Raw genomic sequence first — 24,609 nt, forward strand, 5'->3', positions numbered from 1 at the left:
CTCAACCTTGAAACTGATTTGCTTTCTTGTTACTTGCCATTAAGATAAGTGTCAAATCAGTATAGAAAAGTGTTACTTTTAACACAATTGTTGAAAAGTTCTCGGATTAGTTTTCAAAAAGACGTAAGAGCCACTAAAATGGATGCTGAAAAGTACTTTTCGGTACTGTTATTTTCACCAATGAAAAGTAGGCCGTTTCGTTATTCGACAATGTCAGGAAAAGTAAGTAGTTTTACAAAGGATTTTTTTTAAAGATACAGCTTGTTGCATAAACTAATAGCTGCAAAAATTATTATAAAAAGAATCTGCAAAATTTCGCAATATTACCATCTAAGTTTACCAAAATCGTCTCAGGTTTAGTCCCAAAGAATGAGGAACATAATCCACAAGACGAAAATTTCACGACTCATAACTTAGAGCTATTCGTTAGATAGGCCTAGTAGAGCCAATTAAAAATTCCGTTGATTACCATACTAACCCGAACAACACTCACACACGTCACCCACCTGCTCTCCCCAACCTGTTCTGCGTTATCACCGGCAACTTTTTGGAAAAGGAAGATCTTCTCGCAGAATTCGCAACTTTCTTGTGCGGGGCCCATAATTGCCAAAATACGCAAATTTTCCCAACAACGCTGCTAAACATTTACATATTTAGGCAAATTTGTCATTCTTGGCGGCTTCGATTTTTTGTTTCTGTCATCATCGTCGATCGAAAAAGGCGGAAGAAATCGGGAAAGAAGGTCTTCAGGTTTTTGGTTTCCTTTATTTAAATTTTCTGCGAGTGTGTTCCACTTCTACTCAATACATTTTGCTTGGTTTTCCTCCATTTTTTTTTTGGCTTAGAGACCACACTAAAATACCTTTTTACCGGTTCGATCGCTCGCGCGCACTACACAAGGCCACTTTGAAAAGTGTGTTTTCTTCTTTATATCTTTTTTATTATGTGCTGTTGGTTTTTTTTCTAAGAGAGTTTGATACTGGACTGATAAACTTTGATTATTTTTTTCTTCCTAACTGTAAAAGTTTCGCCAATTTACAATAAAGTGTGGTAAAATATGTTTGAACCGTTTTCCCGTCCAATTTGAAGGGAAAATGTTTTTTTTTTCTTTATTTATAGTTATAAAACTACTCAAATAGATTGTTTTGGGGTGTCAACCCCGACTTGCTTAAAATTAATCTTCAACAACGATATAGATTTGTCTCTTCTCTAGGTGATATTAGGTCAGTGTGTGATTAAATCTTTCTTTCTTTTTTGTTAGTGAACATCTACGGATGAACCTGGGTGCCACTCACTAAACTCTACCTCGATTTATCGGTTCAGATTTTGCCACATCAAATATTATTTTTGTGTAATTTTTGTTTAGATTTTTCTCGTCACAAGTTCTAGGAAAAGTGGGGGTGTGAACAGCTTCGTTACTTTCTCTGTCAACAATGCGTTTAAAATAGTTTTTCTTAACTAATCAATCAACGCGAAAATATATTAGTTGGAACAGCACCAAAAAAGAGTTGAAAATACTGTTGCTTTAATTAAATAACCACATTTTGCTTTACCGTTAAACATAAAACGCAATAAAAAAAAGACAAAAAGCTTCCTTGTAGAATCACATTTTCTGATGAATAAGAATCCAATAACAACGGGGAACCAAACTCGCGCAGGGGGGGCAAAACGGGCAATTTAGCTGTTCAACGAGAGTAACTCCTATGTGTACGGTGTGCGCTGGCTTACGCTGTTGATGCCGGAGGTGCTGAAATTAAATTGACAATTTAATAAATTATTTTAAAAAAATCCCAAAAGGCTTCTCACTTTTTGCTGCACTTGATGTGGATCACCAGCAGGACCACCCCGAGCAGCAGGCAAACGCTGCCGACGATGATGTAGGCAAAGCCGAGGAAGGGATTTTTGCCCCCCAGCAGCGACGTCGTCGACAGGATGATCTTCTTGGTGCCGTCGAACTCGGACACGGAGTAGGCTGAAAATAGAAGAAAGAAAAATGGTTCGTTATCGGAACATCCCCAAGGGCACAGCCGGGCCGTTTTGGGTTCGGACAAATGCAGTTATACTTTCAAATTTGACATCGAAAACCATGAAGTTTGATACACATTCTGACCACGGGAACTGGGGGCCTTCCCTATGACCAAATAAGCTATTTTGTGTCATTGGTTCACTCATACAAGTCTCCATACAATTTTGGCAGCTGTCCATACAAAAATGGTATGTAAATATTCAAACAGCTGTAACTTTTGAGTGAATTTTCTGATCGGTGTTTTCGGCAAAGTTGTAGGTATTGTTGAGGACTTTTGAGAAAAAAATAGGTACCCGGAAAAAAAAATTGCAGATTTTTTAATCAACTTTTTTTTCACTAAAACTCAATTTCCCAAAATACGTATTTTTTGATTTTCGAGATTTTTTGATATGTTTTAGGGGACAAAAATCCGCAACTTTTGAGACATAGAGAAACATGGCCAAAAAATCTGCCACAGAGTGATTTTTGGAAAAAATCGAAGTTTCATGCAAAAACAAGTTTGACATTATTTTTAAACGCAAAATTGAAGTTGCAATCGAAAAGTACTTTACAGATTTTTTGATAAAGGGCTCGATTTTCAATGTAAATACATGAAACATTCGTGAAATTTTTTGATCTTTTCGAAAAAAAAACTTTGAGAATTTTAAAATCAAGAATAACATTTTAAAAGGGCCAAAAATTGAATATTACGCCCATTTAAAATGCTAGTCTTGATTTAAAAAATTTCAACATATTTGTTGTTTTGGTGAGACTTAGAAAACTTCAATTTTCGTGTTTCTTTTTCTTAAAGCGGCTATATCTCAGCAACCCGAGGTCCAATCTTCAATGCCTCTTAGACAATTTTATAGCAAATTTTCTGAACTTTTCTAAAAAAAAATATTTTTAGAAATGGTCACTCATGGTCACTATTTTTAAAAATTGAAAAACTGCAAAAAAATCGCTAAAATCAAACTTTCGGTGGCTATATCTTGAAAACGGAGCCCTATATAAAAAAAATTGTAATGTACTTTTCGATTGCAAATTCAATTTTGCGTTAAAAAATAATGTAAAACTTGTTTTTGCATGAAACTTAGATTTTTTCCAAAAATCACTGTTTTTTTCAAAAATTCATAACTCGGCGGCAGATTTTTTGACCATGTTTCTCTATAGCTCAAAAGTTGCGGATTTTTGTCCCCTAAAACATATCAAAAAATCTCGAAAATCAAAAAATACGTATTTTGGGAAATTGAGTTTTAGTGAAAAAAAGTTGATTAAAAAATCTAACAATTATTTTTCCATGTACCTATTTTTTTCTCAAAAGTCATCAACAATACCTAAAACTTTGCCCAAGACACCAAATTGATCAGAAAATTCACTCAAAAGTTACAGCTGAATATTTACATACCATTTTTGTATGGACAGCTGCAAAAATTGTATGGAGACTTGTATGGGTGAACCAATGACACAAAATAGCTTATTTGGTCATAGAGAAGGCCCCCACAAAGTTTGAGCCAAATCAAAAAATACAAATAAAATCCATTTCCGGGTTTGGTAGAGAATTGCTCAATACAAATAAAACCCCTTATCACAAATTATTTATTTTCAAAAAAAAATTGGCCGAATTTTTGGAAGTTATGCAGAATTTACGTCAGCTAAATTATGATTCAGCTAAGTTAATTTTACTGAGATTTTAGTAATTGATGCTGCTAAAATATCTCTATAACGAAGCAAATTCTTAAAGTAGAATTAGTAAAATAAATGTTATAAAATGTTGTTTGTTTTCATAAATTTCAACAAAAGCATTCTTTTATGCATTGAAATAAAGTTCAGGCAAAGTTTTTTTACGTTTATTGATAATTCCAGAAATGCTAAGTTAATTTAATTTAAACCTGTATTATGTTTTAAACCAATTTAATTAAAAACTTCATTTACAATCAAAATATTTTTTTTAATTAATTTTACAATGATTACAAAATAATATTGCAAACATTTTTACTTTTTCGTTTACTGAGTTTTTGTATTAAACGAAATTTACTATTTAAAATTTCGCGGCATTTTACGATATTTACTAAATTTTACGGTCAGGGGAAATCGCGAAAAATCTTTAGCCCTATTTAAGGCTACCAAAATTTCTATTGATTATACTGACAATGACCAGGAAAGCATAATTCTCAAATAGTGTCCCATGTACATTTTCAAATAGGTCAATCACGTTTAAAGTTTTTTCTTTTTTCAATATTTTATACATGTCAAATGTTTAAAAGTATTCAAATCTATTTGATTTTTAAAAATAAAAAATATGAATCAATCAAATCTTTAACTCCAATTCGTCTTAAATTTTATAAAGACAATCTTCAAAGGAGGTTAGCAAAATCGTTTTTTGCCTTCCTCATCTCAATGAGGAAAGGCTATAAAATCACTCGAAAAATGAACTTCTTTATTCAACCTCGTAGACCCACCTTCACGTATCCTATTGACTCAGAATCAAATTCTGAACAAATGTATGTGCGTGTGTCTGGTTGTGAGTCCGTGCACCGAAAAATATGCACACGATTATCTCTGGATTGGTTGAACCGATTTCAACCGTTTTGGTCTCATTCGATCCGTCTTGGGGTCCCACAAGACCCTAGTTAATATTATGAAGTTTAGAAAAGTATTTCAAATGTTATGCTAACAAAACGATTTCAGCTAAACATCGGAAGGTTGTAATAAGGGTGGTTTTTGTAAGAATACCCATCATACTATACATTTTTAGAAAGGTATTTGAAAGATCTTTCCAACGCGTCCAACACATTAAAGATCTAACAACCCTATCAAAAGTTATGAGCACTTTAGTGTTATTTATAAACTTTTTTGATACCGGATCTCAAATATTTTGATGAAAATAAGTGTTATTTATACACTTTTTTGAGGCTGCTACACTATATTCACTTTATGCATGCGAGGAAGGCACCAACCACCTAAAGGTGGATTTAGTAACGTTTTTTATTAGCAGTTGGCACTAAGGAGGAAACAAATATAACAAAGAAACGGAAAAACTTGCGCAATCGACAATGAATTGTTTTCAATACATTTTAAAACACTTTGTTTTCCATTTTTAATCAAACAAGACACTTTTAAATTGTTCATATTTATTTTTAAATTTTTGGACGACAGATTAGAAAAACAAATAAAAAAAGGGGAGCAATTCTCTACGAAATCGCTCTTTTTTCTTCAATTTTAATTTTTGTATTTTTTAATCCGACTGAAACTTTTTTGGTGCCTTCGGTATGCCTAAAGAAGCCATTTTGCATCATTAGTTTGCCCATATAATTTTCCGTACAAATTTGGCAGCTGTCCATACAAAAATTATGTATGAAAATTCAAAAATCTGTATCTTTTGAAGGAATTTTATGATCGATTTCGTGTCTTCAGCAAAGTTGTAGGTATGGATATGGACTACACTGGAAAAAAAAATTGTACACGGTAAGAACATTTTTGGTGATTTTTATTTAACATTTTGTAATTTTTTTATATGTTTTAGAGGACATCAAATGCCAACTTTTCAGGAATTTCCAGGTTGTGCAAAAAATCTTTGACTGAGTTTGAAATTTTTGAATCAATACTGATTTTTTTCGAAAAATCGAAATATCGGTCGCACGAATTTTTCAACTTCTTTTTTGAATGTAAAATCAAATTTGCAATCAAAAAGTACTTTAGTGAAATTTTCATAAAGTGCACCGTTTTCAAGTTAAATCTATTTTTAAATGACTTTTTTGAAAATAGTCGGGTAAGACTTAGAAAACATTAATTTTCCTGTTTTTAAACCTTTGCATGGCAATATCTCAGCAACTAAGGGTCGTATCAACAAAGTTCAAAAAAGCAAAAAATAGAGAATTTTCTCAGCTCAGTTAAAAAATATTTTCAAAAGTGGGCAAACATGTGCACTAATTTTAAAAAAAATCAAAACTGCGACTATTTAAAAAAAAGTCACCTGAAAATGGATTTAACTTGAAAACGGTGCACTTTATGAAAATTTGATTTTTGCTTGCAAATTTGATTTTTCATCAAAAAATGAAGTTGCAAAATTTTGCGACCACCACCAGCGCGCCTGTTGGAGTGAGCCAGTGATGCCAGGAAATTTTCTCTATAAATGCTACTTTTCGTGAGTGTTCGCTTAAAATTTCATCAATTTTGGCAGCACGAAGCAGACCCAAAAGTGCGCTGGAAGTAAAAAAAAAGAACTAAGCTGAAAATAGAAAAATAGGCGTGGCCCAATGCATTCTCGTCTGATTAGAATACATTTTGTTTTTTTTAATGCTTATAAAAAGAATAGCATAACTATTATTAAAAGTGAAAATAAACAGAAATATTCACATTCACATATATGCTCTACTCGTTGGTGTACTTGGTTTTTAGTGAATTTCAAAGAACAATCCAGATTATCCAGCATCATTCAAACACGACCGCTTATTAGGCTTAAAATGGGCATATTTCCCCTATAGGAACCGAAACTGGAACGAATTGACCCCATCCGATAAAATTCGTTCAGCCAAAGCCGAGAAAATCAAGTGCATATTTTAATTAACATCCCACGAACACGCACAGAGATTTGTTCAAAATGTTATTCTTAGTCGATAAGTACAGTCATCCCACATATTCGGAACGGTTTCCAGATCGGCCAATGTTCAAAAAATCATAGCAAATCGATAATTAAACTTAATTATTCGCTTTTACCTTCATTTGAAAGCTTTTCTTGCGATCTTTCGAATGCTGTATCGAACATCTGCAAATTTTAACTTTTATATGAAGTTTTTGAAGAATTACTTTGACCCTTGAAATCCACAAATTCGGAACACTTTTTTCTTACGAATGTAAACAAACTTTGGATCTCTCCAGCAGTACATATTTGTAACAAAATAATGACTTCACACACTGCAACCAGTAAAACTCAAGCTAAGTGATGTTTTATCCATGGTTTGACAACTTTTTTTGTGAAAATATCAGTTAAATTCAGGTGTTCCACAATTGTGGGAGGCACAATAACATCCCACAATTATGAAACAGGCCATTTGGAGGCAGTGTTTTGCTGCTCTGGACAAAATAGTCTTGGAATGAAGTTTTTAGTTTTAAAAGTACTACTTTTACTAGTGAAATAGCAAGATAATGTCCGAATGAAGGTTCTAAAAATAGTAAGGTCGACAGAAAAGCTACTTTTGGCATGCAATTGACAAATTGTCATAAAAGTGTTCCGAATTTGTGGGGGTTCCGAATATGTGGGATGACTGTACAAAAGAAGGTGGGTCTAGGGCAGGGGTGTGGTGATTTTTTGTGGTCCGCGGACCCATTTTGAATAATCATGTAAAATTGCCCTTTTGGATTTCATAATTCTTAAAACTAAGGTTTAGTGAACATTTTCAGTTTTTGGTAACATAAAATTAATGATTTATCCATACTTTGGTCCTGAATATACTGAACGGATATTTTGTTGAAAAATCTATCGTTTGAAACAGTTTCACAAGTGTGAATGTAATTGAAAACAGTTAATTTCGTCAAAAACTTCATCAAATGAGTTATGAAACGTTAATTTTTTTTTTTTGCACTAATAAACCACCCAACTAATGACATTTGGGTTACGAATTGATTACGTAACATTTGATTCAGGTTGTCGAAAATTTATTAAAACATTATTGAAATTGGTAGAATAATCGTGGAATAATTTCAACGATTTATATTTTAAAATATTTCGTTTATCCAAGTATATATCACTTGTTTCAACATATTTTTACAGAAAAGTGAAGTGAAGTGAAAAGTGAATCCAGTTAAAGACTATTTTCATTATCATAAAATTTGTTCAACAACGATTGTCTTCGCTTCGCTTCGTTTCGCTTCGCTTCGTTTCGCTTCGCTAGGAGACGGTGCTTTTAGCGGATTGCAGACTGGATTTTCGCCATGTGATGTGATGATTGTCTAAGCCCAAGTTGCCTAGGAATCGATAATTGGGAATAGAACCAATTCCACCTGAACCAGATTCTCACCACCATGGCAGCCGTCCATTGCCGGCCGCTCCCATCTCCACCGCGCACCAGGGACAAGGAAAGGGAATTGGAAGACGGGAAGTGTTGATGCTCCACTTTTTAAGAGTATTAAGGAAAATCTCCACGGTATCCTCAAGTAAGTTTCGCTTGGAGTTGGACGGTTTTTGGGAAGGTGAATGGTCTGAGGAGCCACCCTAGGTGAGTGGTAACGACCTTTGGCATTGTTGTTCGAATTCTTCGTGTGTTCTCATTTCTAATGGGAATGCTTTTCAATTCTTCTCATCTCTTATTGGATGAATTCTATCAGTCACCCAGGCTATTTATAGCGAGGTAATGTAGGTTCATTTCCTCAAGCTACCAATGCTCCACGGTTAAGTGGAAAGCATTTTGCTTGCCAATCCTAAGGACAGGGGATCGAACCCCGCCGTGAGCTTTTGAAGTTTTTCATTAATTCCAAATTCAATGAGTCCAGAGCTTTCTCGTTGGTATGGAACCCAGAACTATTCGCTTATAAAGCGAACATCGTAACCAAATTTGTTCAACAACGATTGTCTTCAGTCACAAAATTATGAAACATCGATCGACTTAGACTACGCGGAGTATTTTTTTACAAAAATATTGCACAGCCTAATCTGTTGGATGAGACATAAAAAATGCTATTTTTTAATTTAACCAGGTAAATATAGTGTACATATGTTGAAATGAGACACTATTCTTACAAATAAGCATCAAAACAACTAAAAAATCACATAACATTGCATTAAACGTAATTCGTGAAGCTACCATTTGGATTGACGATTTACCGATTTTCAGACAATATTCGAGGCCCCCAAATACTTACAATAGTTAATCTTCAGCGTATAGTTTCCCTTCGGCAACCCGGTCTCAAACTTTTGGTGCTCATGATCAATCCGACGGTGCAGCTTCCGGAAGCTGGGCAGCGCCGCCGTGCGCATCCAAACGATGAGGTCTTCGTTCTGTAATAATTATAAGTTTGTAAGCTTGTTCAACTTCGTTTTCACAGACTTTGAACTATACCTGAAATCCGTTATTATCCTTATTGTCCAAATCCAGCTCCCACAGTTCCTTCCGCCAGTCGCGCGGCCTCGAAAAGTCCTTCAGCGCTTCGCGCAAATCTCCCTCCGGGTTGCGGAACTTGATCTTCCGATCCGAAGGCCAGGCGATTTCCGTCCTCAGCAGCGGCACCGTGCCGCGCTCGTGCGACGTCAGCTCGAACGTGTCACTGAACAGCGAGTTGGCGATCGCTCCACAGGGGGCGATCGGATGCAGCTGGTTCTCGTCGGCGTACGCAAACGGGGCGCAATCGCTGGAGGGGGTGCGCGAGAGGCGCCCCAGCAGCTGGTCATCGTCGCGGCTCTTGACGTACCGGCGGTGGTTCTGGTAGTAGTTCGTAAGGCCGTAGTACATGTAAACCTTGCCCACAAAGTCCTTCTCGAGGGTGAAGTTTACGATGCAGGTGCACTCTTCGGCCTCCTTGGCGCTGAGGACCTCGGCGCAGGTTAGATTTTGCGAGCCGACCTGGAGGCATTTGGTGTAGTCGTAGACGAATTCCGTGATCTGGGTTGGCAGGAGGGGAGGATGTAAAAATTATTGCAAAACCGGAAGTGAATTGATACTTACAGCATTGGAAAAGTACAGCAGAGCCACTCCCACGGGAATGAACGCAATGCCAATTACGAAGAACGCGGGCAAAACGGTCCCAGCCGTGAGAACGGGTTGCCACGCCGGAAGTCGCTGCTGCTTGAAGGCCGAGTCTGGAAGACAACAATAAAAAAGATAAAAATACCGTAAGTACACACGACCGAGTTCAAGGCCATGACTCATGTTGGAGTTATTTGTAATTTAAGGGAGCATTGAACAATGAGGTTGGCTCAACTCCATCAATTATAAATTAACTCGTCTGAGGATCGCCTCGACGGAATCGATTATTTTCCCCAAGTGAAAAAATCGATAAACTTCCGTCTTTTAGGACCACCAGCAAAATTGGAAAGGAAAAATCTCACCTGAGGGTCTCTTCGACTTGGGAATGTCCCCTCCGTCCACTGTTTCCGGCATCCTGGCTCCTCTGGTTCAAAACCTCTAGCTGGAATATGGCAAATCCGGAATTCAGAAGGGAATTTTCACTTTTTTCACGGGAAAACTTCGAAACACGTCCAACTTCTTTCTTGTGATGACAAATGTTTTCATTGGAATCACGCAGCAAAGGAAAATCCCAAAACCTTTGACAGCTGATCGAAAAAGCCTTTTCGATTTTGCTCACCTCTTTTCGTTTCACCACCTTGATCCTGTTTTTGTTGTTTCTTCAACACTCCAAAAAGTTAGTCATCCGTCGCAGAAGTGAAGAACACACACCCCCGCAAACCGGAATCCGTCTAAACTCCCCGTCTGCTAGCAAATCGGCCGGAAAGAAGCCCAAAACGTGCCCCGAAATGGCCGACGTGCAAGTCATCAGCGGGAACGACGTGGTGAAGATTAACGTGTCCAACTCGCACAACGATGCCGTCTCGTTCGAGCGCCGGTACAGCAAATCGCTCAAGATTTCCGAGTTCAAGGTGAGATAGAATCGATAGGATCTATAGGGTTCCGGCGGGGAGTTTGGCCAAATTTTACGGTTCATTTGATGCACGTTGGTTGGATTTTGGTGGTGGCTTCATTAAGGGGTTACATACATGTAGAAAATCATAAAATTTCATATTTCAGAAAATTTATTGAAACCATTAAAAAGATGATTTTCAATCACTTCTGAAACATTCATGAAGATATTCCATGATTAAACTGAGTTAGAGACGATTTTTAGCTCAACATTTTGCCGTGCGCAAAGCGGACTGTCAAACTTTCTGAGTGTTTTTTTCTCGAAACACCGAGTTGATTTACGGGTGCCACGATATCTCGGAAGGGATGAACCAAATTGGCTGAAATTTGGGGTAAAGACTCCCAAAGACATATCTCGTGTGCATGACGAAGCCCGATTTTGAAATTTTACTTTTTAAAAAAATACAAAAATCAAAAACTGACGACTTTTATATGAAAATCAGAAAAATATTTTTATCTTTCTTTAAATATTTTTTTTGAAAATCGGCGTTCGTCATGCACACAGGACTGATTTAACGAGTCTTCACCGAAATTTTGGGCCGATTTGGTCAAGGCAGTGTTGAGATATCGTGGCACCCGTTTTTTGAAACTTCCAACTTCAAATAGCTATATCTCGGCAATGATACAACCAAATGTCTTCAAATTTGTTTTGATAATAGATAAAAATGTATATTTTAATACCCTGAAAACAGATTTTAAATAAAATTAAGTGTGTACTCACACAAACCTCTGACATTTTTGTCGATTTACATGTATGTAACCCCTTAATCTACACTTAATGGAAAGAAGAACTCATTGCAATAAATTTGGACAGTGCATATTAAATTTTGATTATAAATTTTTATTTGGAGTTTTGTCAGCCAATTTCATAGGGCCGCATACCTAGTTTTCGAAAATTCTAAAATTAAAAAATTAAAAATGCAAATCTTAAATTTAAAAAATTTAAAACAAATTAAAATTCTATTTTTTTGGCTTGGAAATTGCTTAAATTAAAAAAAATTAAGAAGGAAATCAAACTTTATTTTAAAATTCCACAATTTTGAAGTCTCCAGTTATTCAGTCAGTTAAAAAAAAATAATAAATTTAAAAAAATAAATGTTCATGATTTGAAATTTTGAAATTTCTAAAAATTAAAATTTTGTAATGTTAGAATTTCAAAATTCAAGAATTTGGAATTTTTGTAACATTACAAATTTGAATGTTTCGAAATCTCAAATTCAAATTTTAAATTCGAATACAAAAATTTAATTTTTTTCAAGAATTTCTGAATCTCAAATTTTAAACATGTCGAACCATTTCAAAATGTTAGAATTTTAAAATACTTAGTCAAACATAAATCTAGGGTTTTTTTTCTCAAATTTATTTTCCCTAAAAGAGCACTCAGCTAGCAAAATCTAAACTTTAAAATATAAATCTCAGTTGAAAGGTTCTCCAAATCTCTGACTTGCAAAAGTAACATCCTGCAGCAGAACTGTTAATTTCAATAAAACACTAATTTAATTGGGTCCTAAAATTAAGCCTTAATTTTTGATATTACTGTACACAGCGATATAGCTTATTTTTCTGAGTACAATGATCCTTTGTTAGACCGCAGAGGATTTAAAATTGAATTTTTTGATGGATAAACTATGGTCCCCTTGGAACGACCTGTCAAGTAGGAGCTTTTCTGTCAAGAAGGACCACGAGGATAATTTTTCAAAATTGATTTAAAAATCCATTTTAAACTCTTTGTGGTCGTACAAAGGGTCACTGTACTCAGAAAATAAGCTTTATCGCTGAAAACAATAATATCAGCAATTTAAGCTTCATTTTAAGACCCAATTGATTGCCAATTAAATAAAAAAAATGCATTTTTTCAATTTTCCATCACCGCCATTTTGGCCGCCATCTTGGAATTAAAAATTGTAAATCACTTTAGAGTTTAGGGGTCATACTAGAGTTAGACAATCAAAAATAAGATAACAACAAAAAAAATTTTTCGTGATTCGATTATCTTAAGTTTTGAGAATCCGAAGTTAAATTTTGCCAAGGCCTTTGGAAAATCGAGTCTGGACTGTATTTAATTTAATTTTAGAACTTGAAAGTTTCCAAATTAGAATGTTTCAAAATCATGAAGTAACGTTTTTAGAATTTTAAAATGTTTAAGTTTTCAAATTTCAAAGCTTAAATATTTTAAACAAACAAAGTTTTAGAATGTTAGAATTTCAAAATGTTAGAATTTCACAATTTTCAGAAATTTTTAATGTTGGAATTTATGATTTTTTAAATTTTAAATTTTCTAACATTAAAAAAATGAATGTATCAAAATCTTAAAACTTCAAAAAATTTCAAATGTTACTAAAATATCTGAATTTTAAGGTTTTGAAATTTCCAAGCCTCAAAAGAATTACAATTTAAAAATTCTAAAATTGTAGAATGTTGAAATTTTAGAATTTAAAAAAGTACAATTTTAGAATTTCAAGTGTTCATAGTTTTAAAAAATTTCATGTTTCAAATCTTATTTTTTAACCCTTTTTTATTTTCAATTTTTTTATTTTTTTAGTTTTCTGATTTTTTAATATTCATGAAACTTGTGAAAAAATAAGCAAAAAGTAAGAAAATTTAAAATTTTTAGATTTCTTTTCTTAATTTTTAAATTTTTGAAATAAATGTTCTATTTTTTTTTAATTTTTAAGTTCTTAATTTTTGTTGAATTCTTTAAACTTTTTAAAATTCTTTTGTAAGTTTTTGTAAATTTAATTTCTAATTTTAAAATTTAAAGTTATTATTTTTTTCTGAAGTTTTCTGATTTTTTTTAAATGTTTAAAATGATTCAATATCACTCACAAGTTGTCTATTTATTTTTTTTAAATTCTTTTGGGAGTTTTCGAAATTGTTCAGAACTTGGAATTTTTAATTTTTTTTTATATTTGTTTTTTAATGTTTTAAATATTTTAAAATCTAAATTTTCTATATGTGTTTAATTTTTAAATACTTTTACTTTTTTTAGATTCTTGAAATTTTTTGAAATTGTTTTTAACTTTGCATTTTATAGTAAATATCTTGAATTTTTGTTTTTTTTTAAAGGTCCAATAAACCAAATTTTCAGTTTTTGCCTTTTTGGTGTTTTTTAATACAAGGCGGTTTCAAAACACCCAAAAAGCTAAAACTGGAATATTGGTTTATTGGACCTTTTCAAAAAAAACTTGCAGGCCAAGTGCGAATGATTCTGACGATACCTCTTCAGTTGACGCTCAGGCGAGGAACATCCTGGAAGGAGCGTCACTGACTACGTCCGTAGTCCTGTTAGATCATTTCTTGATCAAGACAGTATAGCTCTGGTTCCTTGCAAGTGTCCTATTTTCTTACCTCCACGTTGGCTTGGTTTTCATGATGACCTAGCTGGTGGCCTGTGGAAACGGATCGTAAACCTTTGACCACCGCGGGTCAAAGTCGAGACGGCTAAAAGAAAGGGGCGCGACAATGTGGGAAAGGGAAGTTATTTGTGATTGTAGACGGTATTGTTTTGATTCGTAGTATGTTGAGTCAACTGCTGTGGATGTACCTGAACGTCGCAGAACGGGGTTTCTCTCCTTTCCATTTCCAGATACCATCTATCTCCTGTTTTTGTTTTGCTCTACTGATTCGTACTTCTTCACTAATTCTTCTGTTTACCATTTGGTTTTGATTTTATTTACTCTCGTATCTCTCAATGCTTGTCACTCTTTTTTTTTTTTTTTTTTTTTTCAAATAATGCTGCTTTATCAAACTGTGTGTTTTCTTTAAAATAAACCTTCCCCTAATGTACTAGTAATACCAATTATATTTATCATTTGCTTATTCTTTGTTGATTTACTTCTTCATTTATTTATTTGAATGATTTTTTATCTTGCCCATCATAACAATAATCTAAGCTTGTTTGTTATCTCTATTTATTAACTTTAGCCTATTTCTACATCTACTACATCAAGCTTATTCTTATTTTTTATTTTTTTAACATGCAATTATGATTCTCTTACTATTGCTTCTTTATAAAGTATATTCTCCTTTACTGTCTATTGTTTTCTAACAAGTGAGGTTCGAGCCCTTACTCAATTTATGGAATGATTGAAGGATTAACACAAATACTACTATTGTACTTTTGGTAAACTTTTAAATAACATGCTTAGGTTCAAAACATTGTAACAAATCACCGCGACAGAAGAAATAGCAACAGATTAACACAACACAACATTAGGCAAGATTTCAGGAGAAAACAATACACAGTAAAATAACAATTAGTTTTTGAATTCAAACTAAAAATTAAACAGTTTTTTGCTTTAATGAAAATTGATAGGCACACTATAAATGGTTAGGCGCTTATACTTACATCAAACCCTACGTAATGTACCACCCCGGCCGAGTTAAAATGCGTAACCGGAAAGAAGGTGTGCATGGCACGAACACTCAAAGCGTGTTCTAGCGTGCTGCTCGTACTGACTCAGGATGTAGGTGTAAGGGCAGTGCGTGTTCGTCGGGAACCTAGTGCATAAGATCGGTCAAGGCCCGTTCTTACACTGAAAATTGCGAATTGCGAATTGCGAATTGGACCTTTTCAAAAAAAAACTTCAGATATCAACTCTTCAATCCTTGTATTTTTTTTAAATTTAAACTTTTAAATTTAATTTTTTTGTTAGAATGAGTAATTTAAAAAAAATGCTATTACAAATTTTGATCGCAATTACTCGTTCTACGACTTTGCAAATCGACTTTTTTGTGTTTTTTTTTTATTTGGATGAAACATTGTCCATGAGTTTCTTTTTTGCATCGTTTGTTTTTCCATACTAGTTTCTATTAAATTTTGGTGACTGGCTATAAAAAATGGGTATGCAAATTTATGAAACTCTGTATCTTGAGAAGTGGTTCTGATCGATTTGGTGTCTTCGTTAAAGTTATGCCGTGTTGGCCGCCATCTTGGATTTAAAAATTTTAAATCTAAGAAAAATCGAATTTGCAATTGAAAAATACACAATTTAGTTTTGTTTTGATAAGATCGCTTTCGACTTTTTTTAGGTATAGATTTTCGATTTCTTTCCGATTTTTTTTTTGCATTTTTAAAATACTTCTTGAAAGAATAGAACCCCTGGAAAATGTCGTACCTTTATTTTTTTCTCAGGAACTTTGAAAATTGGGCAATTAGTATCGGTGATACAGCTTGCCTGTAATTTTAAAACTGACGATATTGGTCCGAATTTCAAAGTTAAAAATTGAAACTTATTGAATTTCCTCTACTTCCATCACTCCACCCTCTTTCCCTCCGCCAGGCCAAACTGGAACCCATCACGGGCGGCTCGGCGGCGACCATGAAGCTGGAACTGTTCAGCGGAGATCGGCTGGTGGCCCGCCTGGACGACGATGACCACCTGCTCGGCCGCTACCCCATCGAGGACGGCATGCGGGTTCACGTGACGGACAACTTTGCGTTCGTGCAGGAAAACGTGGCCAAGTTCGAGCTCAGCCAGGACGAGTACGACAAGAAGCAGGACAGCGTGCGGAACTATTTGCGCCGGAACAAGCTCGGGAAGTACAACGAGGAGGAGATGGCCAAGCTGGAGGAGGAACGGAAGCAGCAGGAGGCGGAGGAAGCGGCCAAGCTGGAACTGGCCACGGTTGGGGCGCGGTGTAAGGTGACGACCAAGGGACAACCGACGCGACTCGGTACGATCATGTACAAGGGAGAGCTGGAAGGGAAGCCGGGCATGTTTTTGGGGGTCAAGTTTGACGAACCGCTCGGGGTGAACGATGGCAGTAGCAACGGGAAGCGATACTTTGAGTGTGGACCGAAGTACGGGAGCTTTGTGAAGGTCAACGCGGTTGAGGTTGGGGATTTTCCCCCGGAGGGTGACGATTTGGATGATGAGCTGTAGGAGGGCAGTTGAAGGTTTAAGATGGACCATTCCTTAAAAAGATCTTCGGTAGCTTTGGAACATTGCACTGCGTTGCCGCTGCTAACCACTTTCTCCTTATTTTAGTCGTCTAATTGTAAGCTCTCTTCCTGTTTCATTGTGTCGAGAATAAAATTCACCCATTGCGCCCTCAATTTGATTTCCAAGTGTTGAAAATTTCTTCGAAACCCTATGTTTATTAATAATTGCTTACATTGAGAATAAAACACATTATGCCAATGGTCGTATCGCTTGCTTAGAGCATATCCTAGACTTTATATTTTTCCAAAAACCGTTCACCCCAAGCGCAACTCACGTGGGGTTACCGTGGAGATTTTCCCTTTTCCCATTAAAAAAGTGGAGCACCAACACTTCTCGTCTTCCAAATCCCTTTCGTCGTCCGTGATGCGAGGTGGAGATGGGAGCGGCCATCAATGGATGGCTGTCAACGCGTTGAAGATCCCATTCAGATGGAATTGGTAGCCTGAGGTAGATCAATCATCACGTACACATGGCGAAATCCAGTCTGCAATCCACTAAAAGAATTGTCTCAAGCGAAGTCAAGTGAAATCCTGTGTTCGAGGTTGTCTCCAAAGTTGAGAACGAAACAAATAAAATTGGCACCAGACGACGTGCCCACCACTGAAACAAACTTGGGGAGCGTTGTTTTATTACGTAACGCACAATTTGGGATTTTTGACTCCCCCTCGTAACAAATCGTAACAGATGAGCTCTCCCCCCCTGTAACACGTAACACAAGGTCTTTTTGCTAGTTTTTATGAGTGGTTACATGAAAATTTCGCGTTAAGTAACATAATTTTTAATCACACCTCCCCCCCCCCTCCCCCAATTTTCGTAACATTTTGTAACAGACGCCGACACCTCCTCCCCCTCCCCCCCTAAATGCGTTACGTAATAAAATAACGCTCCCTTGTAGCAAACTTGTTCTAGTTCATCGGGATTTCACTTTGCTACCAAATTTGCTCCACCGAACAATTCTCTACCAAAACCGGAAATGGATTGGTGTCTTCGGCAAAGTTGTAGGTATTGTTGAGGACAATTGGGTACTAAAGCCCTATGTCAATTTTTATGTACAACTGTAAAAAGCACAATTAAAATCCATTTCTGAACACTTTTTTTCATTTTAATGCAACATTTTTTTATGACAAGACAACATTATTTCGATGAATCAACTATGGTCCCCTTCGAACGAGCTGTCAAGTAGGAACTTTTCTGTCAAGAAGGACCGCGAGGTTAATTTTTCAAAATTGATTTAAAAATCCGTTTTAAACTCTTTGTGGTCGTACAAAGGGTCATTGTACTCAGAAAAACAAGCTTTATCGCTGTAAACAATACTATCAGCAATCTAAGCTTCATTTTAGGACCCCATTGAGAAAAAAATAGGTACACGGAAAAAAAATGCAGATTTTTTAATCAACTTTTTTTCACTAAAACTCAATTTCCCAAAAAACGTATTTTTTGATTTTCGAGATTTTTTGATATGTTTTAGGGGACAAAAATTCGCAACTTTTGAGCCATAGAGAAACATGGTCAAAAAATCTGCCGCCGAGTTAAGAATTTTTGAAAAAATATCTAAGTTTCATGCAAAAACCAGTTTGACATTATTTTTTAATGCAAAATTGAATTAGCAATCGAAAAGTACTTTACAGATTTTTTGATAAAGGGCTCCTTTTTCAAGATATAGCCACCGAAAGTTTGATTTTAGCGAAATATTTGCAGTTTTTCAATTTTTAAAAATAGTGACCATAAGCGACCACTTCTAATTTTTTTTTAAGTTGAGAAAATTTGCTATAAAATTGTCTAAGAGACATTGAAGATTGGACTTCGGGTTGCTGAGATATAGCCGCTTTAAGAAAAAGAAACACGAAAATTGAAGTATTCTTAATCTCACCAAAATAACCCATCATTTTCTAATGACGATATCTCAGCAACTAATGGTCCGATTATCAATGTTAATACATGAAACATTCGTAAGGGCCAAACATTGAATATTACGCCCATTTAAAATGCTAGTCTTGATTTTAAAAATTTCAAATTTTTTTTTTCGAAAAGATCGAAAAATTTTACGAATTTTTCATGTCTTAAAATTGAAAATCGGACCATTATTTGCTGAGATATGGTCATTAGAAAATGGTGAGTTATTTTGGTGAGATTAAGAAAACTTCAATTTTCGTGTTTCTTTTTCTTAAAGTGGCTCTATCGCAGCAACCCGAGGTCCAAACTTCAATGTCTCTTAGACAATTTTATGGCAAATTTTCTGAACTTTTCAAAAAAAAAAAAATTAGAAACTGCAAATATTTCGCTAAAATCAAACTTTCGGTGGCTATATCTTGAAAACGGAGCCCTTTATCAAAAATCTGTAAAGTACTTTTCGATTGCAAATTCAATTTTGCATTAAAAAATAATGTCAAACTTGTATTTGCTAGAACTTCGTTTTTTTCCAAAAATCACTGTTGTTTTCAAAAATTCATAACTCGGCGGCAGATTTTTTGACCAGGTTTCTCTATGGCTCAATAGTTGCGGATTTTTGTCCCCTAAAACATATCAAAAAATCTCGAAAATCAAAAAAAAATACGTATTTTGGGAAATTGAATTTTAGTTAAAAAAAAAAAGTTGATAATTTGCAATGCAATAATGCATTTTTTTCCGTGTACCTATTTTTTTCTCAAAAATCCTCAACAATACCTACAACTTTGCCGAAGACACCAAATTGATCAGAAAATTCACTCAAAATTTACAGCTGTTTGAATATTTACATACCATTTTTGTATGGACAGCTGCCAAAATTGCATGGAGACTTGTATGAGTGAACCAATGACGCAAAATAGCTTATTTGGTCATATGGAAGGCCCCCACAAAGTTTAAGTCAAATAAACAAATACAAAAAATAAAAATGGTCCAAATCAGCCGATTTCATAGAGAGTTGCTCCACCGTCAAATGAGATGATGCACGAAAAAATCATGTCATGAATAAAACAGGGCGAAAAACAACAACAAATTTAAAAGAGATTAAAAAATATATATACAATCAAAACATTTTTTTTAAATCGCTGAAAAATAAAAAATAAAATAAATTCAAATTCAAAAATATATGAGGGTAAAATTTAAAAAAAAATAAGAAATATTCAAAGATTATCAAGAAATTTAAAAAAAGCTCTGAATAATTTTAAAGCTAGGAAAAAAACTAAATTCAAACATTTTAGTAAATCATTAACTTCGAAATGAATCAAAATTCAATCAATTAAATCTACAAATTTAAAGCATTTAAAGCAATTTTTGAAAAAATAAAATTTTAAAACTCAAAAAAATCAGATAATAACACTAATAATTGAATTAAAAAAAACCGCGGGACTTAAAAAAATCAATAAAAAAACACAGAAATTCTAAAAGTTTTTAAAAATTGTAAACATTTAACAAATTAGAAAATACACTTTAAAAAATTTAAAGCATAAAAAAATATAAAATTTTAGATAAATTCTAAGAAATTTAAATATTTAGATATTTTAAATTTCTAAAATAAAAAAAATATATAAAAATTAAAAAAAAATCTCATGACACCAGCCAAAAAATTCGGAAAATTTTAAATAAAAGATAATTTAATAAAAGAATTTAGGTCTAAAAAATAATTGGTTCTGTCAATAGTTTTTCGATTTTTTTTAATAGCGGAAAAAGATTGTTTGAAAAACATTTTTATTTTTATTGTTTTTTCTGCAATTTAAAAAAAATCAAATAAGGCAATTTTTTGATAAAAATCAGATAAATTAAAAAAATAATAAAAAAGTTTCCTATTTTTTCTATTGTTTCAACTTTTTGTTTTTTTTTTTAAATTTATGTGTTTTTTTAATTTTTTAAATTTATGAATGTTTACATTTTTAAATTTAAAACAAAATAAAAATATCCAAAAAAAATTAACACGTAATTGAAAAATGCTGAAAAATTATAAAATCTTAAAAATATTTAGAATTATTTTTAAAAATCCTTAAATAAAAAACCCACATTTTTTATAAACATTTAAAAATTTAAACATTAAGAAAATAAAATATACAAATAATTAAAAACACAAATTTAAAATATTTAGATTTTTAAAATTCATTCTAAGAAATCTAAGTCAAAACAATAACAAATCTGGAAAATTTCATAATATAAAATATATACAATTTAAAAATAATCATTTCTTTTTTCGAATTCGATTTTTTTGAAATGCAAAAAAAAAAAATATCTAAATATTAAAAAAAATATATATATTTTAATTTGTGAATTTTCTAAACAAAATATGTTTATTTTGATTGATTTATCGCAGTTAAAAAAAACTGTGTTTAAAAATTATTGAAAAATAACTAGTTTTTTTTTATTTTTAGAATTCTTCTCAAACAAAAAAAAATAATGACATAGACTAAAACATAGAAAACATTTACAAAATTTTAAACATTCAAGAAATTCCAAAATACAGAAGAACGTTTTTTTAAACTCTTTAACTTTTTAATAAATTTATAATGCTCTTAAAATTACTGGAATACTGGAGTTTTTTTTAAAAAAAAAGGTCGAATAAACCAAATTTCCAGTTTTTGCTTTTTGGGTGTCTTTGAAACCGCCTTGAGTCAGGGGTATTAAAAAAAAACACCCAACAAGAAAAAACTAAAAATTTGGTTTATTGGACCTTTAAAAAAAAACTCAAGATTTTTTGTTTAGATATTGCAAAATAACATTAAAAATTAAATTATTGAAAAACAAGATTATGTAATGTTTATAGACCGTTGCATTTTTTAGATATTTATATTTTTTTGATGTTTTGCCTTTCTTACTAAAGAAAGGTATAGGTTTTACTTTAAGCCAGGACGTCATTTCCAGCTTCGTAAATATGTCGATTCAGCATGAATTTTAATCCGAAAAATCGCTAAAAAATTACACTGCATCGATTTTCGACGCTCTATCGATTCACCTTGATAGAACTCGTCTATCTCGAACCCTCGAATTTTGAGAAAATAAATTCCGTGAAGGTCGAGTGATGTTCGTATGTGGTAAAATTTTGCAAAATTTTGTGTCGCGCCGTTCTCAGCTCTCATAAATCCGATTTCGATTCTCCTAAATGCAGATGAAAGCTAGTGTGCTGAACCTGGGCGAGTTGCCGCGCAAATTTCGAATTATCCATCTGTTTTCGGATGCGGCCAGACTTTTCAACAAAATACACAGTTTTCAAATGAAAATAAGGTCATTTTTTTCATTTTCTTATCTTTTATTTATCTCAAAATTGCATTTTTGAGCCCTACAACCTCCCAAATTTTCATCCAGATTCATAATATGGTTCTGGAGTTAGAGCCGTTTGATTGACCTACCATAAGAAACAAAATCCCTAAAAAAAGGTAAAAGCCCACCTGGTGACCTTCGCCAACATTTTTCATTTCTGATTTTATTCGAAATTTCTTACTACATTCATAGTACAGACCATGAGTGAGCATCTGAAACAAATTTGACATCGATCGGCAATCCGGATCAATTTTTAGAACGATTTACTTTTGCCTTTCTTACTAAAGAAAGGTATAGGTTTTACTTAAGCCAGGACGTCATTTCCAGCTTCGTAAATATGTCGATTCAGCATGAATTTTAATCCGAAAAATCGCTAAAAAATCACACTGCATCGATTTTCGACGCTCTATCGATTCACCTTGATAGAACTCGTCTATCTCGAACCCTCGAATTTTGAGAAAATAAATTCCGTGAAGGTCGAGTGATGTTCGTATGTGGTAAAATTTTGCAAAATTTTGTGTCGCGCCGTTCTCAGCTCTCATAAATCCGATTTCGATTCTCCTAAATGCAGATGAAAGCTAGTGTGCTGAACCTGGGCGAGTTGCCGCGCAAATTTCGAATTATCCATCTGTTTTCGGATGCGGCCAGACTTTTCAACAAAATACACAGTTTTCAAATGAAAATAAGGTCAATTTTTTTCATTTTCTTATCTTTTATTTATCTCAAAAATTGCATTTTTTGAGCCCTACAACCTCCCAAATTTTCATCCAGATTCATAATATGGTTCTGGAGTTAGAGCCGTTTGATTGACCTACCATAAGAAACAAAATCCTAAAAAAGGTAAAAGCCCACCTGGTGACCTTCGCCAACATTTTTCATTTCTGATTTTATTCGAAATTTCTTACTACATTCATAGTACAGACCATGAGTGAGCATCTGAAACAAATTTGACATCGATCGGCAATCCGGATCAATTTTTAGAACGATTTACTTTTTGCCTTTCTTACTAAAGAAAGGTATAGGTTTTACTTTAAGCCAGGACGTCATTTCCAGCTTCGTAAATATGTCGATTCAGCATGAATTTTAATCCGAAAAATCGCTAAAAAATTACACTGCATCGATTTTCGACGCTCTATCGATTCACCTTGATAGAACTCGTCTATCTCGAACCCTCGAATTTTGAGAAAATAAATTCCGTGAAGGTCGAGTGATGTTCGTATGTGGTAAAATTTTGCAAAATTTTGTGTCGCGCCGTTCTCAGCTCTCATAAATCCGATTTCGATTCTCCTAAATGCAGATGAAAGCTAGTGTGCTGAACCTGGGCGAGTTGCCGCGCAAATTTCGAATTATCCATCTGTTTTCGGATGCGGCCAGACTTTTCAACAAAATACACAGTTTTCAAATGAAAATAAGGTCATTTTTTTCATTTTCTTATCTTTTATTTATCTCAAAAATTGCATTTTTTGAGCCCTACAACCTCCCAAATTTTCATCCAGATTCATAATATGGTTCTGGAGTTAGAGCCGTTTGATTGACCTACCATAAGAAACAAAATCCCTAAAAAAAGGTAAAAGCCCACCTGGTGACCTTCGCCAACATTTTTCATTTCTGATTTTATTCGAAATTTCTTACTACATTCATAGTACAGACCATGAGTGAGCATCTGAAACAAATTTGACATCGATCGGCAATCCGGATCAATTTTTAGAACGATTTACTTTTTGCCTTTCTTACTAAAGAAAGGTATAGGTTTTACTTTAAGCCAGGACGTCATTTCCAGCTTCGTAAATATGTCGATTCAGCATGAATTTTAATCCGAAAAATCGCTAAAAAATTACACTGCATCGATTTCGACGCTTCGTCGCCAAGCCGACAAGTTGTCAAGTTGAGCTTCGAATACTGGCGCGAGAATGCTGGCGCATATGTTTCGGCTCGACTTATACTCGTTCGTAGTAGCTTGTCTACCGATGTTTCCTTCAACATGTAAGATATCGTAGCTTTTCGGTTTCTTTTGCTCTGTCCGTTTTTGCATAACTGTCCAATGTTTATGCAGAAACTTTTTTGACATAGGACATTCATCCGGGTACAATCAATTTGTTTCCCGTGTGCTCCTAAAATCGCCTTTAAGTAGGCTTCATTTGTCGTGTCGTTTTATTTAACGGAGTTCATTGGATTCCAATAGGAGCTTTCGAAGCTTCTAAGCTTTAAATCGTTTTCAAAGTTTTCAATGCTCGCGACGCCAATGGCTATCTACCTAAGGTTCTCGCGGTTGAGTGTGTAGTGGTGCGGTTGTAAAAATAGCTATCTCTGACTCTCTCACTTTTTAGATGCCAAATGGCAAGCTTCCCACTGTGCGGTTAACTCGGTTTTGCTTTGCGCCTGCTTTGTTCGGTTTTTGGGCTCGTACCAAAACTAGAAAACCAAAACCGCGGTGTGTGTCGTCACTTGCGCATTGGAAGTTAAGAATTTGTACGATTAAAAATATTCGATAGGTGAAAATTGCGTTTTCAATTTCTTTTAGAAAACACATCATTAATAATACCTTGCTTTCATCATAAGATTTTTTGTATCAAGTCGATGTTGTGAATTGAGAGAAGTTATATTCTTTAGTAAGAAAGGCTCTATCTCACCCCTGGTGGGATTAAATCGGGTTTTTAAGTTTTTTTTAATTGTAGATTTTAGTTAAGAATTTTTTGAAATTTTGAAATTCTTGTATTTTCAAAGTTTTGTTGTTTAGGCCGTTGCAAATATTTTTTTAAGTTTATGTCCCTCAAACAAATTAAAGTATAAAAATTAAAATTACGAG

The 24,609-nt window shown here is 33.9% G+C and overlaps 2 protein-coding genes across 2 annotated transcripts; one reads left to right on the plus strand and one right to left on the minus strand.

Annotated features, from left to right (window-relative positions):
• Positions 1 to 745: 745 nt before the first annotated feature.
• Positions 746 to 10,241, minus strand: LOC6053077 (cell cycle control protein 50A). The gene is made up of 6 exons (XM_001869196.2): positions 10,047 to 10,241; positions 9,664 to 9,797; positions 9,061 to 9,600; positions 8,864 to 8,999; positions 1,807 to 1,972; positions 746 to 1,747 (listed from the first exon to the last, which is right to left on the minus strand). The coding sequence occupies exons 1-6, from the start codon at positions 10,096 to 10,098 to the stop codon at positions 1,702 to 1,704; spliced, it is 1,074 nt and encodes a 357-aa protein (XP_001869231.1). The 5' UTR covers positions 10,099 to 10,241; the 3' UTR covers positions 746 to 1,701.
• A 99-nt stretch (positions 10,242 to 10,340) lies between these two features.
• LOC6053078 (tubulin-folding cofactor B) lies at positions 10,341 to 16,693 on the plus strand. Its single transcript, XM_038256610.1, has 2 exons — positions 10,341 to 10,595; positions 15,918 to 16,693. Exons 1-2 carry the CDS (start codon positions 10,473 to 10,475, stop codon positions 16,518 to 16,520), a joined length of 726 nt encoding a protein of 241 aa, XP_038112538.1. The 5' UTR covers positions 10,341 to 10,472; the 3' UTR covers positions 16,521 to 16,693.
• Positions 16,694 to 24,609: the final 7,916 nt, after the last annotated feature.

This window comes from Culex quinquefasciatus, chromosome 1, assembly GCF_015732765.1.
Source record: "Culex quinquefasciatus strain JHB chromosome 1, VPISU_Cqui_1.0_pri_paternal, whole genome shotgun sequence".
NCBI classification, from domain to species: Eukaryota; Metazoa; Arthropoda; class Insecta; order Diptera; family Culicidae; genus Culex; species Culex quinquefasciatus.